Source organism: Aspergillus homomorphus, assembly GCF_003184865.1.
Source record: "Aspergillus homomorphus CBS 101889 unplaced genomic scaffold BO97scaffold_4, whole genome shotgun sequence".
In the NCBI taxonomy this organism is placed as follows: domain Eukaryota; kingdom Fungi; phylum Ascomycota; class Eurotiomycetes; order Eurotiales; family Aspergillaceae; genus Aspergillus; species Aspergillus homomorphus.
The window spans coordinates 282180-297114 of record NW_020291890.1 but is presented as its reverse complement, the minus strand read 5'-3'; the positions used below and the strand labels follow the sequence as shown (position 1 = coordinate 297114).

Here is a 14935-nt window from a genome sequence, read left to right as displayed (position 1 = left end):
TGACTGGTGCCTGCAAAGATGCCTGCCCTGCCTGGAGGTGCCCGGAGGTGCCTGGTGGTACCTGGTGGTGCCTGGAATAAGATCCGGTTCTGCCAAGCCCGCCCGCTGCCTGGGACTCCCAGCCCTGGCCCTTATAAGAAGACCAAGAGCCCGTGGCTATATGTCACCACAACTACTCCCATATTGCAATCACATTCATTTCACTGCAATTATTCTATAGCCATGGCCGCTTCTCACACACAGCAAATCATGCTTCCGGGTTTTAACCTCCCGCTAAACCACACGCGCCAGGTAAGGCAGGGAGGGTATCCCATACCAGCCGCGCGTCGCCGATCTAACTTTGCTAGGGGAAATACTCTTGGGACAGAACTACTCTTCCCAACGCACTGGATCCCCAAGATATCTATCATGGCTACATTGGGTAGGTGCCAATTAAACATACAAGTGGTATAGACTTCTTCATACCTCAATCGACTAACACCCCGCCGCAGGAACCTTCTCGTTCACCGGGAGATCATCATGCTGCAGATCATGAACACCATCTCAGAAAAACCCGACTGGGATCGCAAGGTACAGTCCATCGCGCCGATCAGTCCACCTCATGCTTCGGCTAATTCTGAGCCAGGTATTCGATGATGAAATTACTGCGAAATGGCGCAAGGAAATCTCCGAATCGGGCCAAGACGTGACCCCCGCCATGATCGATTGGATCCTTGTTGAGATGAGATGGAAAGCGAAGGCATTGAAGCAAGAGGGGACATTCACTGTGTTCGATCATGTCGGGGTCGTGCGCTCAGACACGGCGATTCCCCAAGACCTTCAGAAGGCGCTGCGAGACGCCGTCGCTCCGTTAGAGAACATCCCCGTCGAAGCCAAGGACTACCACCCAGGCTCAGACGACAAGGTGCTCGATCTGGTCCATCCCTCGCTTTTCCCTCTCGTCTATGGTCGCACGCGCATTTTGCCCGATCGTACAATGACCGTCGACGACTGCCTCGAACATCAGGGCCAAGGAGAAGTGCTACCAGCGCCCACCGACGAAGAATCACAGGGACATGGCCGCGAGCCGTTCTGGCGGTGGCGGGCCTCCAACTACAAGGTCTTCAGCCAAAAGTTCCAATGGCTTCCGTGCGACGTGCAATTTGCCCCGGATGGTGGATGTCGCATCGCATCGTACATCAACAATCTGCATCCGGTCCATCACCGAGACCTGTACGGGGTCGTTGAGAAGATGATCTCGCATGCAATTCCGCAGTGGGACAAGAGCTTGACGAGAACCCGCCAATTCAACAATACCCGCATCCTCTATGACCGAGTGGAATATCTGGACCGTTCGACTCCGGAGCCTGAGTGGGATGAACATGGGCATGAGGATAACGATGACTATGACGACGAGTACGAGGAGCGCCGCAGTGAGTGGTGGCGCACGAGACCCATCAAGCTGCCTGAGCCCCTTTCCAGGTTCTCGCCACCCCAGGTCTCCTATGAGGGTGCCATGAATCTCCGCGAGAAGTTCGGCGAGACCGGCTTACAGGTCATCGTCAAGCTGGCCAACATTGAACTGAGCCCCGAGAAGCCCACATATGAGGGGGGTTCCTGGCATATTGAAGGTCAGCTAGTAAGTATCTTCCTGAAAACACGGTGAAAACCAAGTAGGTGCGCGGGGCTGACAAGCATAGAACGAACGCATCTGTGCAACGGCGATTTACTACTATGATAGCGAGAACATCACCGAAAGTCGCCTGGCTTTCCGCCACCGCGCCGAATCGATCGACGACACGCACTACGAGCAAGATCAGCATGAATTCATCCATGCGGTGTACGGGTTCGGCCCGGACGTGGATGGTCACAACGATGGCCACTTCACACAGGACCTGGGCAGCGTGTTGTGCAACGAGGGCCGCCTGCTCACCTTCCCCAATACCGTGCAGCACCGCGTGGCTCCCTTCGCGCTGGCCGATCCGACGAAGTCCGGTCATCGCAAAATCCTCGCTCTGTTTCTGATTGACCCCAACCGTCGAATCATCTCCACCGCCAATGTTCCCCCGCAGCAGGCTGAGTGGGCTGACGGCGAGGATTCGTTGTCCGGAAAGCTGATGACCCTGGAGGAGGCCAAGGAGTATCGGTTGGAACTGATGAAAGAGAGAAGCGTCCTACAGGATACGCAAAACCAGGCATTTGAGGTGGGCTCGTTCTCCTTGTGCGAGCACTAGGACTGGGGCTGGATCTGATGTCTACTGGTGATTATGTACTGTAACTTTAAATTAATGTACAAACAAACCGCCTTCCTTCCTTACACTTCTCCAGGTATTCATGTATAGATCGCCTGGGCTACCTGGATGACTCTGGCCGGAAACCGAGTCAGGCACTCATGGCCGTCCTCGGTGATGAGAATGGTATCAGAGTACTGGGTGCTCGCGACACCATCGATATGGATATGAGGCTCGAGCGAGACGATCATGCCGGGCAACAGAGTGCGATCCGACCGAGCATCGATGGAAAACAGCTCATGCGGGCCCAGTCCGATGGAATGGCCGATGCGCCCGGGGAGATACTCGCCATACCCTCTGCGGTCGTAGCCCTTCTTTGCCGTCTCATATAACTCACCGACCGCCGTGCCTGGCGTCAATCGCAGCGCAATCTCACCCCGGATGTCCAAAGTCGCGTGGAGGGCCTCTTTCTCCGACGCCGCCACGCTTCCTATACAAACCGTCCGCTCCAGCTCGGCATGCATCCCATTTGCCACCGTCCAGACAAAGACAGACACCGTCTCGCCCGCCTGCGGTACTCGCTGGACGGGGTTATCGCAACCGAACGACTGCCGCGGACCGGAGAGCACCCAGGCCGTCAACCCACTGGTGTAACCGCCCTCCAGGGATCCAAAGTCGCAGATCTCGACGTCCGGGTAGTGGGCAGCCCAGTCCTCGTGCATGGCCCGCATTGAGGCCAACACGACGTCCCGCTCGGTCGCACCCTGGAGCTGCAGGGCTGCCACGGCGGCCTCCATGCCGCGGTCGGCGAGCTGGGCCGCGATGCGGGCGCTGGCGATCTCGTCGGCGTCTTTAAGCTCGCGGCACTGGTGAATCAATGCGGTGCAGTCGGCGAGTTGCGCGGTCGGGAGGGCCTGGACGAGCTGGTGAAACTGCGTCACGGGGAGGAATTCTTGCTCGACTCCGATGCGTTTGCTGTTGCCATCGCCGAGGAGCGTGGTTAGGGCTGCCGGCCAGGTTGGGGCCAGCGTGGTAATGTTCGACCAGGTGCCGTACAGAAAGAGATTCGGGGTCCAGGTACTGGCCTCGGCGTGCTTCCCGCGAAGCACATGCACGAGGAGAATGGGATCCAGGTGGGGGGTGAGAATGACGAAGATGGGTTCGGAGTAGATGATCGGGTTGAAGCCGGACAGGTAGAAGGTGGACTCAGGCTTCATGCAGATGACAGCGTCGAGACTGTGCGCTACCATCTGGGCTTTGAGACGGTGGACTCGTGGGGGAATGTCGCTGGACTGGGGATTCGCCATCAACAGTGTCACAGTGGTGGAAAATGGTAAAAATGCCGAGGTCGAGGATCGAGGTTTATCTGGGTTGGAGCTGAAAAGTATATATATTTAGGTTTCATTATCATTGGAAAGTGCTTGGTTCGCTGCATCAGGGGGCAAATGTGGCAATTAATGAGACATATCCGGGCTTAGAGTTCTATAGCTCTTCTAGATGGCTGACCAGAGTACTGAGGCATAGATAGTGCCAGTGGTGGTGTGGTCTCGAATTCACTATTTGGCGAAGGGGGTTTGGGTCCCGGGAATAGCATCATGACTACTAGTAGGACTGTATAGGAATATCAGAGCAATATTCTGGACCCATTTCAACCAGTAGTCTCCATGGTGTAGTGGTTATCACGTGGGTCTCATATGCAAATATGACTTGGAAGTCGCACTTCCAGGACATCCCAAGGCCGGGAGTTCGATCCTCCCTGGGGACAGATCTTTTTACTTCCTCTTTTTGTATTTATTGTTACCATCCCTATCTTTGAGTGCCAATTATCACACTATCCATCCCGACTACTACTAGTAGAAACTCTCTTCCCTAGTCAGAACTCTCCCAGTCTACCCCCTCTTGGCATTGCTTGCGATGCCTTCGACCATGCTGGCCTCGCCTGCTTACTGCTTCCCACCACCACAATATAAATAAGAACATAAGGAATGACACCTTTAATCCTGTGCTCTTTCAGATCTTGCTCTCGACAAAATCCTGCTGCCTATGGAGTCATCGTGCACCTCCGCAACGCCACCGCACCTCTCTCTCAATCCCGACTGAGAGGGCGGGTTGTCATTAGGCCTGTGTAGACCCATATCTCAACGTCCCTGAATCGACGACTGCAAGATTCAATTGACACAGACATGCATCGGCGCTACCGGGAGGATCAGGATCCTCAACGTTCTGTCCTCGGACAGATGTCTGCAGCCATCGCCTGACCCTATTGACAACCACCCGCGAAACTCGATCCTCTCCACATTGAGGAACCAACGGAGAGGCGGCTGAATGAACATCCCCAGAAGAAAACAGCTAGACTTGACGAGCATTGACTCAAATGGCACATGCAAGAAGTACCGAGAGGTTCGACGGTCTGTGCCCGCCAACCCCCTCGAGTCGGCCCTCTCCGACGGAAGATTGCCCTTGGTCGCGTTACCAATTCGCCCACCCAGCGTCACACATTTGAAGCCCATCTGTCTCAGTTCGATCAAGCAAGCCCGAACAAATGTTTGTGAGCCTTTCTAACCTATCAGGCCTTCCCTCGCGCCACTGCGAAAGGAAGTGGCTCGGATGGATTCCGTATCTGTCCGTGCCCTGGAAGGGGGTCGACGCTCAGGTCACACCGAGTTCTGAGACATTCAATTAGAGCTATCGAGCAAGTCCAACAGGAAGACGGGGCCTAGACCTGACCAAGGCGCAATCCTCGACTCGCAGCAGTCGCAATTTAACAATGCACGAGAATCGTCAATCCATCACCCCCTAGGACTAGGGGCAATCATGGACTCGATTGCCTTCGAAGACCGACGTGATCTCTACATTGCAGTATTTAATAGTGCGTGTGACTGTAGGGGATAAACCATCGTCGGAGCTCATGCTGAGGCACTCGCTCCGCTGCTCAACGACTCACCACCTCAGCTTCTCAGACGCATCTTGCTAACCTTGAAACCTCGACAATGGCCTCCCCGCAACTGCTCTATTTCCATGCCCCCGAGGTTGGTCTTTCCTTCCGCGCGAAGCTCCTCGCCAAAGAGAGCCCCGATGTGGCCGAGCAACTGCTGTCCCAACTGCCGATGCAGAGCACGTTAGGGCACGTCGTCATCTCCGGGCAGGCTTTCTGGCTCCCTACCCGCATCGTGCACCTGGGACGGAACAACATGGTGAAGCGCCACCCGGGCGCCGTCTACCTTAACTCGGTCGGGGGCTCACTGTGCCTGACGTATGGCTCCATCACCGAGAGCGCGCTGGTGAACAAGGTGGCGGAAGTCTTGGAGGAGGACCTGCCGATCATCAGCCAGCTGGGCCGGCTCGTGTTCGACAAGACCGTCACCAGCGCGCGCCACACCCTCCTCACCATCCGTATCTCGCTCGTCCCCAGCAAGAGCGGCGTGACGGCGGAGTCGCGACCGGTGGACATGGCGGTGATGCTGACCTCGCGGCACGAGTGCACCTGGCGCGAGGCGGCGAGCATCATCTCGGCGCAGGTCGACCGGGTGTGGATCCACGAGCCAGAGGATATCAAGAAGATCAGCTGGGGCATCATCGACAGCGGGGCGGGCAGCGGCGAGCAGTATTTCTCGGTGATGGTCCACCTCAAGTCGTTCCTGCTGCACCTGGGCTGCGATGTCCTGTACCGGCTGCTGAAGATCTCCCAGTACGAGGAGATCGCCCTGCCGGTGCTCCGCCGCATGACGCGCGAGTTTCTCGAGCAGAACTTCAACACCTTCGAGATGCTCACCGACCTGGGGCTGAGCGACATGGGCGAGATCGGCGACGTGTATTTGCACGGCCTGGCCTCGTTGACCAGCAAGGACGACTACCGCAGTCTGACCGGCGTGCTGTTCACGTATGTCTGTCGCATGCATCGCTGGGTGCACTTCATCTTCCCGTGGAACATCGGCGTGGCGTTCCCGCACCGCAAGCCCGAGGAGATCATGACCATGTCGATGATTGTGAATGGGCTGCCGACTCCAGCGATCTCGGAGCAAAGCGTGGGAGGGGCTGTCGGCGGGAAGTATGATGCGATGATGCGCATGGCAGGGATGGTGGATGAGTCTACGGTTTGAAGGAGTGGAGGGGGGTTGTTTCACAGCCACAGTTCGAGTCAGTGGCTTGGGATTGATTACTTTGTGGATGTGAGGCTTGTCTGCAGGGTGCTGATTCTGGATCTGACGATGGCCTCGATACGGAAGATAAACTTCATCGGGCCCTGGTCGATCTTTACTTGTTTTTTTTGCAAGAGAAAGGCTAGATTGTGTACTAAACATTGATTAGAGTTCCGATGGAGCGTCCAGGCTGGTGATGATGTAGATAGGATACAGTACTCTAGCCCTGTCTTTCCGCTGCTGCAGCACCATTAGTATTTCAGATTGGAATCGCAGGAAATGACGACTATTGTGCCAGTGTTCTTTGCATGGACTCAGCCACCAACTGCCTCCACTGCCGCTTCGCTCGTAGAGTGGGGAGTTGAACCGCCGTGATGGGAATGCGAGCCGTTAATCTACCGGCGAGTGCGCAGGGCCAGCTGAATTCCTCCCCGTCAGTCAGTTTCCACCCTGAAAGAGCCATGGAGACGACAGAATCCCCCGAGTGGAGCATTCGTAGATCCATCAGTCCCGGCGTCTCCGACTGTCAGAGTTCGAGCTAAGCGAACTTGAAGCAGTATGCAGTCCCACAGTCCCAGGCCATCGGTAACTTCCGTTGCAACATTAGCAAGAATGCTTGGGCCGTAACAAGCTATACGAGAAGAACCAATGACCTATCTTACTAGCGACCGTCACTTAAAATTCTTGTAGAGGAAAATTTTCCAAGCGAGTCGATATAGGGGATTTTGTGGGGGTGTGATTGGCTGAGGACCCGAGTCGGCTCCACCGGTTCGTGACTCGAGATTGAAGCATAACCCTAAGCGTATGTTGAATGTTCTACGGGAACCTGGGCTGGTTGGTTGTATTGACCTGCAATAGCCTGTCTACTCAACTTAGGAAGGCAGCTGAGATCCAAATCGGTTCGTGCGGTCAAGTTTCACTGCCAGAAAACCGAGCATTGTTGATCGACAAACCACCTCAGCTTCCTTTGCACCTCGTGGGTTAGAGACTTCAACGCTAATGGAGCTGCTATCAGCTCAGCCCGGTGGTGGCTGAGAGGCGTCAAGCTAGGACGAAACGGAAGGACTGACACATAAGCTGAGGAGTACAACGTTGGTTCACTTTCAGCTCTGTTGTGGCTGGCGCAGTGGATCGTGCAAGAACTTTGCACGCGCCGAAGGGGTTCGATTCTAGTATTCTAATATAAGAGCCTGGTATTAGCCACATTGAAATCGCGGCCGGACAAGCTTGAAACACCATCGGAAAAGAAAACAAACAAAGAAAAGACACCTCGTTGTCTATTCTGCAACTTGCAAGTTCACCGACTGTCAGCCCTGTGTCATACCTCGACATCAATCATCAGAATGGCGGCATCTACAAACCACTCGCCGGCCAATGCCAGATTCAGAATCCTGATGCTTCATGGTGAGTTCTCTAGCAAGACCATCTTTGGCCGACCAGCTTATAACCGCAACCCAGGCTACGCACAAACAGCCCAGATCTTCCGAATTAAGACCCGACTCCTCCTGCAAGAGATTTCACAGTCCCTCTCCCCAATCCTCCTGAAGAGATACCCCGGGGGTCTTGAATTCCTCTTCCCCGATGGTCCTGTGAACCTGGACGCCGCTGGCGGCTCCGAGTTCGAGATCAAGCCAGCCAGCGTAGCCAGACTAGGCTGGTGGTTGAACCTCGACAACACCAGCCGCTATATCTTTCTCAACGACGCCTTCCATCACCTGGCCGACTTCCTGGGCGGGGAACCAATCCACGGGGTGATCGGCTTCTCGCAAGGCGGGGCCCTCGGTATGATGCTAGCCGCCATGTGTGAGGCTGTGAATGATTCACAACGAGCGCAGGCAGTTCGCGCACAGAATCTCCCCCTTGATTCCTTCCTCCAGTCCCTCCCAGGCCAGCAACCACTGCAATTCGCCCTCAGCTTCTGCGGCTTCCGGGGCACCATGGACTACTACAGCAGCCTGTACCAGCCACCCCTCCGCACACCGTCCTTCCATGCCATCGGGCTGTTCGACACGATGATCACTGCCGACGAGAGCCAGGACCTCGTCACATCCTTTGTCGCGCCGGACGTCCGCCACTTTTTCGGCGGCCATTTCATCCCCAGAGACGCGGAGAGTGTGGAGAGGGTCACCCAGTTTTTGCGGAGGATCTGCCTGGATCGTATGACGGCGGACGTGGATGCACCGGAGCCGAGTTCGACGGGGGACGCGGCTTCGTTGTCGAGTACGGCGAGTGTGAGACGTCGGTCGAAGAGGGTGGTACGCATTCGGAAACGACCGGCGGTGCAAATGTGCTGGGTGAGACGAAATCTTGGGCTGAAGTCGTGTTTGGCTTCTTGAAAGTCTTTGCAGGAATGGATGGCATCGAAATCTGCTGTTATATGATTTGTGAACAGTGGCGCCAGCAAGACGAATCGTGAGTGGCTTCATCAACAAGACGCATGGAATTGCGCTTCCGGCCACCCAGCCTTCTCCCTGGAAGAAGAGGGCCATGAGAAGCAGCTGATTCTTCCACCAGCTGTCTGTAACTTCGGATGAGATGAATTAGAGACGGGAGCATAGTTGACGTCGAGCTGGGATGCACGATTGCCTTCTTGCCTCAGGTTAATCAGCTATTCTTGCTGGGATTCGCGCGTATCAGAGCCCTGATGGTCCAGGCCTACCGAGCATGATATCACTTCTATAATATTGTATCTAATCGGAAAAGGAGAACTTGCTCACCCTAGTTCATTCAAATAACCTTCTTCCACCAATCCTCCGTGTATAATTTAATGGTTGCTTCATGCTGCAACTCCGTTCCGAAGAGCACCGGCCAACCCGCCATGCCCCTCAACAAGTCGTATTCTCCAAGTCTGTATCCCCACTGTTGCCCGAGAATAGGCTACGAAACTTCTCACAGTCTTCTGTGATCTCAATCCAAACTGCGGCCAGCTGGTAATTGTGGTCCCTCACGCTGCTCGCCTTTCTCTGTGCATTTACCGCACAAGCTATTCCAGTGTCGATTGCGACCATGACCGGACTCAACAAACACAATCATTCAGCTCTGTACACCGGTGTACGGTCTATCTTCTCCTCCGATCTTCCACAGTCTGGATGCTGATTTTACGTTGAACAGACCTGTATCCCCGGCCATCCGGCCGGGGTATGTATGCATCATGAGGGTTAACATACTTTCGTGGTGGCTTGCAGCCAGCATCATAGGGTCGGTACCACATCCGGGTTTGGGCGTGGCGTTGTGAAGCTGAGAGGCAAGATAGTGCAGCGCGATGAGTAATCCGTGTACGTTCGATGGGAGGAGGACGTCAGCCCATTGTGACTGGTCAGCAGTCGTGGATGTCGTGGGACACATTATCTTGGAGGAGTGCTGAAAGGCGATGCACGAGGCCAAGTGGGTTAAGAGGCAGTCACGAATATTAACTATGTACAACCAATCGAATGAATCAACACCAATTCCGCTAGGACTGCATTGGGTCCGACACCCCCTCCTACGGTACACACTTCTCAACTGTGCATCGTAAGCCCGTTCGAGCTCGACGTGGCTCTACTTCCCCAGCTCAACACAAACACTATGCCCGGTATACCCACTATGCTGCGTGCCCCACGGATCGAACAGCGTCTCGTCCGTCGAGAAACCCTCCGACCCGGGCGGGTTCCGCTCGCGTTTGCGGAGATCCGGGCTCGGATGCCGCCAGAGCTTGGTCGGGCTGCCGAGGTTGAACAGCGGTCGCAGGTGAGAGAGACAGGCGGCGACGATGCCCACCGCCGCTTCCATGCACGTCCACACGGCCACGGGGGCTTGGTTATCTGCGACCAACAATCAGCGACCGTGACACGGAGGGGCGGAAACTCATACAGGTAATATCCGGGCCTATTTCGGTCACGTGGATCATAACGACTAGACGCACGATGTCGAAGATCAAAGTCCTGAGGATGATTAGCGACTGCGAGATCGGTGAAGACAGAGTAGACCGACAGGATGCCGACTAAGAACACTCCCGAGAGTAATGCACGCTGTGTCTTGGAGATGGGCAACGCCCAGACACTCTTCAACGGCATCAGAAGAATGACCACATCCGTCACAATGTTGGGGATCTGCTGTCCGTAGTAGAAACTCGCCGCGTCCAGGCAGCGTCCAGGAATGGCACGGTGCCAAAATTTGGCGACAGGGACACACATGAGCACTCCTGTGATGCTAACAATGACCACCCAGAGCACCACGATGGTGGCGACGAGGTTCACGGCGAGGGACATGCTTCGGGCGGCGAAAAGGCGTTTGTAGGATGCTAGGATGGAGAGTTTGATGAAGGCGATGCAGAGCGGGTAGACGAAGCCGTTGGACCAGCCGATCTAAGGTTGTTAAGCGAGGATTCACTTTAGTTCGAAAGGAGCGACTGACTTGAAAATAGACGTCCAGGTTCTTCTGCGGGATCATGGTAATGTGTGAACCCAGACCGTTCCAGAGTACTGCGATCATACGAGGTCAGACTGGTCCAGAGCTCGGACACTGCAACGTACGGATGACCACCCCGATCGAACAGCCATATTTGAAGAGCTGGACTCGTGGTTAGCAAGGGCCCGGGGGCGGGTGGGAGAGGATGCCGTGCATACATACCAGCGCCACAATGATCAGATAATCGTCCAGGTACAGCCGCGTGCCATTGATCCTCCGGGCCAGCAGACGCAGCACCACCGCTACGGTGGACAGAACGAAGGCAAACGGCAGGGCGATGATGATGGATCGCCGGAGTTGCTGGTTGGGATGATCGAAATCACCGGGCGTGTCCCCGGCTGCGACTGGATGGAGAGACATGATGCGATGCGCTCGTATCGGCGATGGCTGCTACAGGTGCTGCTGTTCTGCAGATGCACTGCGAGGCGGAAGAGATTTGGAATCATGGGGGCAGCAGAGGGACGAGTTGATGAATGTTTTTGGGACGGCTGTTTTTGGGGGGGCCTTGAGCCAGGGGTTTGCGATGTATCGCGATCGGCAGATCCACCGCGATAAAGGTGCCCCGTCAACTGACGATACATCGGATTCTTAAGCCAGGGATACCCCGAGAATGGGCTGGATATCCCTGGAGGGTTTTGGTATCATGGAGTGCGATAGGGGGGGGGGGGACGGCCGGCATAGGGTGGGGAGCGTCTTTTGAGACGAGGAGCATCTCCGCAAGGGGATAATGGGGGGTGTTCATAGATTCCTCGTCAAGGGAGGAGCCCTTGCATTGTCAGGAGCCGGATCCATGAAGTGCACTTTGAGTTTGAGTTATTCGCGTGGCACAATCTCGAGCATGAGACCTGTCAGATTCCCGGCAGTTATACTCGTACTACTTACTGCCCTGGCAGTGTGTCGTGGGAGAGAAAAGGAGAGGTGGGGGAGGTGCTCATGTTCGAAAACCTGTAGCTCCAGCAGTCTCTTCCAGGTGATTCATGCCGTTGAGATAAGACATGGCAGGACTAGACACGGCAAGACAAGATGAGGCAAGACGAGACAAGGACGAGGCAAAACAAGAGGACTTGACCGGTTGAGATGCGAGGGGATACCCGTGATCAGCACCTGACTGCTGTTCTGCTTACCTCAGCAGACACAAACTATGCTACTTATGCTGTGCGATGACATAAGCAGTCACGGGGGTTCAGAGATCCCGCCTAACCAGAAAAGAGCATTCGATCAACAAGCCGAGGCATTCCAAGTTGTACTCCTTCAATCACACACTCTCTGTCTCTCTCTCTCGCTCTCACATTCGCTCTCGCTCCACTCCTCCCTCCTCTCTCGCTTACTCTTTGTCTGTCCTTGGTTCACCTGATCTTTCACCTTGTGCGACACCAAACACCGGATATCTGATACCCTCCACTCAACCAACCCACCATGGCGGATGTCACCACCACCGAAGGGAATTTTCGTCTCCCCGATGGGGCTGAAGTCTACCAAAAGACCTGGTCGGTGAGTTAAACTTGCAGCAGCCGGTGCCTGTAGTCTACAGTTTCAAGTCTCCAGTCCTCAGAGAGGCCGAATGGTTAACTAATGCTGCTCTCTCCGCCCGCCAGCCCTCCACTCCCCCCTTGGCCAAGCTCGTGCATTTCCACGGTTTCAGCGACCACATCAACAATTACTTCGACCTCTTCCCGGCCCTGGCTCGCCAAGGCATCCGCTGCACCGGCATCGATCAACGGGGCTGGGGCCGATCGGTGCACACCAAAGCCGACCGGGGCAATACCGGGCCCACCGCCGTCATTCTCGCCGACATGGCGGCCGTGATCCAAGCCCAGCAGAACACCGCTCCCGATGTTCCCGTCTTCATCAGCGGGCATTCCATGGGCGGAGGCCTCGTGGCCACGCTCGCCTCCACGCCCGAATACCAACCGCTGGTCGCCTCCCTGCGGGGCATCCTCCTCGAGGCCCCGTACATCGGCCTCACCCCGGAGCAAACGCCTGGGTCGCTCGTGGTGATGGCGGGTCGCCTGGCCGGCCGACTGCTGCCGCATTTCCAACTCACGCAGAAGCTGATGATCGAGAACCTGGTGCGCGATCCGACCGTACAGACGCAGATCAAGAACGACCCGCTGAACCACATGACGGGCACGCTGGAGATGTTCGCCAACATGCTGGATCGCGCGGCCGCCCTCACTGCGGGCAAGCTGGTGCTGTCCGAGGGGGTGCAGTCGGTGTTCGTGGCCCATGGCACGGGCGACCGATGTACCAGCCACGACCTCAGCCAGCGGTGGTTCGACCAGCAGACGGGCCGGGTGCCGCCGCGGCAGAAGCAATTCAAGTCCTACCCGGGTTGGAGCCATATTATGCACGCCGATCTGCCCGAGAACCGCCAGGTCTTCGCCAATGATGTGGCGGCTTGGATTCTGGAGAAGGCGCAGGAGCGGTCGGCGAGGCTGTGAGAGAGGAGGACCGGGTGCGGACTCGTTACTGTGTCGAGTATCCCGATGAGATGGGGGAGATACAATCCGGGGATGAGATTCTCCTCCTCCCCCTCCTGGCTATGATGTTTAATGATTTAATTAATGATTTACTTAATGAAAATCGGTCCCGAGCCACAGTGCTGGTCACGCAGGGCAGGTGGACAAACGGTTCGCATGAGACGGGGATGCAGGCTAGGGGAGAGATTCCGGAGCACGCAAGGTAGCAGCATTACTCCTAGATAGTAGTAGACTGTGTACATTTTGTCCCGTCCACGGGCGTGTAGGTTCTCCAGCAGCAAACATCCCTCTACCCCATGTTGGTCTCCGTAGTCTTCACTCTCCCGACCTGGTCCACCCACTCATCCTTGCTCCGACACCAGATCTCCATCCCCAACTGCCCACAGCGCGCCCGACTGTCGGCATCCAAGGTGCCGGTCTTGAGGATGATGATCTGGTCCGCGCCCCCGGGCTGGGAGGTGAAGGGGCTGCCGCAGTCGGCGCAGAACTGGCGACGCACTTCGGGGCCACGGTCGCTGGCCCCGAGGTACAGCTTGGGGGTGCCTGAGGTGTAGACCAGCGACGAGGCAGGGACGACAAGGTTGGAGGAGAAGGCCGATCCGGTATAGCGTTTGCAGCTGGTGCAGTGACAGAGGATGATCTAAACCCGAGGGTAAGTTTGGGGGTACATGAGTCCTGTCTGTATGTACAGTACAGTACGTGTACATACCTTGGGGAGGGGTTCAGTCGGGGGAAGATCGACGCGGTAGGTGATCTTCTGGCACAAGCAGCCGCCAGTTAGAGGGGATTGGGGTTGGGGTTGCGTAGTAACCATGGTGAGGATTTCGATTCTGAAGGTCGATTATTGATGCATTGGGGAGGGGAGAAGCTGAGCCTGCGGGCAGAAAGAAGCAGAAACATGAGAGAGAGAGAGACAGAAAGAGCAAGAGAGGGTTCACCGCCTAGGCGTGGCTGGGTGGCTGTTGCAATGGTGGTGGTGTATTACAGAGATTCCTGTAATATAAGCACTCCCCCCTCCCCTCTAAATTGAAGCAACTGACCACTGCGATTGCCAAGGAAGGGGAGAGGGAGTTGAGTTTTAGGCGCAATTATACCAGACCACTACTTGCTACTAACTTGGTGGCTGGACTGGACTGGACTGGACTGAACGGGACTGATGTGCCCTAAGTGACGCGGCCCTACTCACCTTACTTCGTGCCATCTTCCCTTCCCCTCCCACCCAAGCATGTCAACCAGTCCACTGGGTGGCTGTTCTGTAGGATTCAGCGTTGCATCGGAGTTCAGCCTCCCACGAGTGTCGCAACTGTCGGGACGTCCGCATTGATTTGATCCCTGTTCGGCTGAGCGGGATCCCTGGTCGATTCCCGTGGCCTGAAGAAGTCAAATTCAACCGCTCCAGACGTCGAACAGGCGCGAGCATTGGTGGTAGACACTCAGGGAGGCAAATGTCTGGCGCAGGCACAACAGCAAAGGCCACTGCTAGATAGCGTCAGGAAGCTGGGGGTGGGGGTTTGGGGAAGGAGGATCTCGCCAGAGTTGGCCTTCGTCGAACATGCAGTGTGCCGCCCTGTGCGGGCATGCCACATATCTACTACTTACCGCTGGTACGATCCATGATCTGCTCTTCGGACTGCAGCGCTAGCACAAACCGCAGCAGTTT

At 56.0% G+C, this 14935-nt stretch overlaps 7 protein-coding genes and 1 non-coding gene across 8 annotated transcripts; 5 read left to right on the top strand and 3 right to left on the bottom strand.

Annotated features, from left to right (window-relative positions):
* The first annotated feature begins 193 nt into the window (after window positions 1-193).
* Window positions 194-2220, top strand: BO97DRAFT_361940 (DUF4246 domain-containing protein). Its single transcript, XM_025692442.1, has 5 exons — window positions 194-291; window positions 348-421; window positions 492-570; window positions 626-1618; window positions 1680-2220. The coding sequence occupies exons 1-5, from the start codon at window positions 223-225 to the stop codon at window positions 2211-2213; spliced, it is 1749 nt and encodes a 582-aa protein (XP_025554970.1). The 5' UTR covers window positions 194-222; the 3' UTR covers window positions 2214-2220.
* Window positions 2221-2311: 91 nt separating this feature from the next.
* BO97DRAFT_421065 (M24 family metallopeptidase) lies at window positions 2312-3517 on the bottom strand (the record flags this gene model as incomplete). The annotated part of the gene is made up of 1 exon (XM_025696697.1): window positions 2312-3517. One exon carries the CDS (start codon window positions 3515-3517, stop codon window positions 2312-2314), a length of 1206 nt encoding a protein of 401 aa, XP_025554969.1.
* Window positions 3518-3868: 351 nt separating this feature from the next.
* On the top strand, window positions 3869-3975 carry BO97DRAFT_t56. The gene has a single exon. It is a non-coding gene; the product is annotated as a tRNA-Met (tRNA).
* Window positions 3976-5200: 1225 nt separating this feature from the next.
* Window positions 5201-6410, top strand: BO97DRAFT_458747 (uncharacterized protein; the record flags this gene model as incomplete). Its single annotated transcript, XM_025699249.1, has 1 exon — window positions 5201-6410. The coding sequence occupies one exon, from the start codon at window positions 5201-5203 to the stop codon at window positions 6308-6310; it is 1110 nt and encodes a 369-aa protein (XP_025554968.1). The 3' UTR covers window positions 6311-6410.
* Window positions 6411-7692: 1282 nt separating this feature from the next.
* On the top strand, window positions 7693-8765 carry BO97DRAFT_411110 (uncharacterized protein; the record flags this gene model as incomplete). The annotated part of the gene is made up of 3 exons (XM_025696166.1): window positions 7693-7753; window positions 7808-8604; window positions 8742-8765. The coding sequence occupies 3 exons, from the start codon at window positions 7693-7695 to the stop codon at window positions 8763-8765; spliced, it is 882 nt and encodes a 293-aa protein (XP_025554967.1).
* A 1005-nt stretch (window positions 8766-9770) lies between these two features.
* BO97DRAFT_361936 (putative integral membrane protein Pth11-like) lies at window positions 9771-11360 on the bottom strand. The gene is made up of 6 exons (XM_025692441.1): window positions 10958-11360; window positions 10861-10897; window positions 10742-10809; window positions 10319-10692; window positions 10199-10269; window positions 9771-10149 (listed from the first exon to the last, which is right to left on the bottom strand). The coding sequence occupies exons 1-6, from the start codon at window positions 11153-11155 to the stop codon at window positions 9887-9889; spliced, it is 1011 nt and encodes a 336-aa protein (XP_025554966.1). The 5' UTR covers window positions 11156-11360; the 3' UTR covers window positions 9771-9886.
* A 697-nt stretch (window positions 11361-12057) lies between these two features.
* Window positions 12058-13407, top strand: BO97DRAFT_383524 (acylglycerol lipase). The gene is made up of 2 exons (XM_025693372.1): window positions 12058-12286; window positions 12391-13407. The coding sequence occupies exons 1-2, from the start codon at window positions 12212-12214 to the stop codon at window positions 13234-13236; spliced, it is 921 nt and encodes a 306-aa protein (XP_025554965.1). The 5' UTR covers window positions 12058-12211; the 3' UTR covers window positions 13237-13407.
* Window positions 13408-13546: 139 nt separating this feature from the next.
* On the bottom strand, window positions 13547-14140 carry BO97DRAFT_403063 (GFA family protein). The gene is made up of 2 exons (XM_025694650.1): window positions 13985-14140; window positions 13547-13915 (listed from the first exon to the last, which is right to left on the bottom strand). Exons 1-2 carry the CDS (start codon window positions 14087-14089, stop codon window positions 13565-13567), a joined length of 456 nt encoding a protein of 151 aa, XP_025554964.1. The 5' UTR covers window positions 14090-14140; the 3' UTR covers window positions 13547-13564.
* Between the last annotated feature and the right edge of the window lie 795 nt (window positions 14141-14935).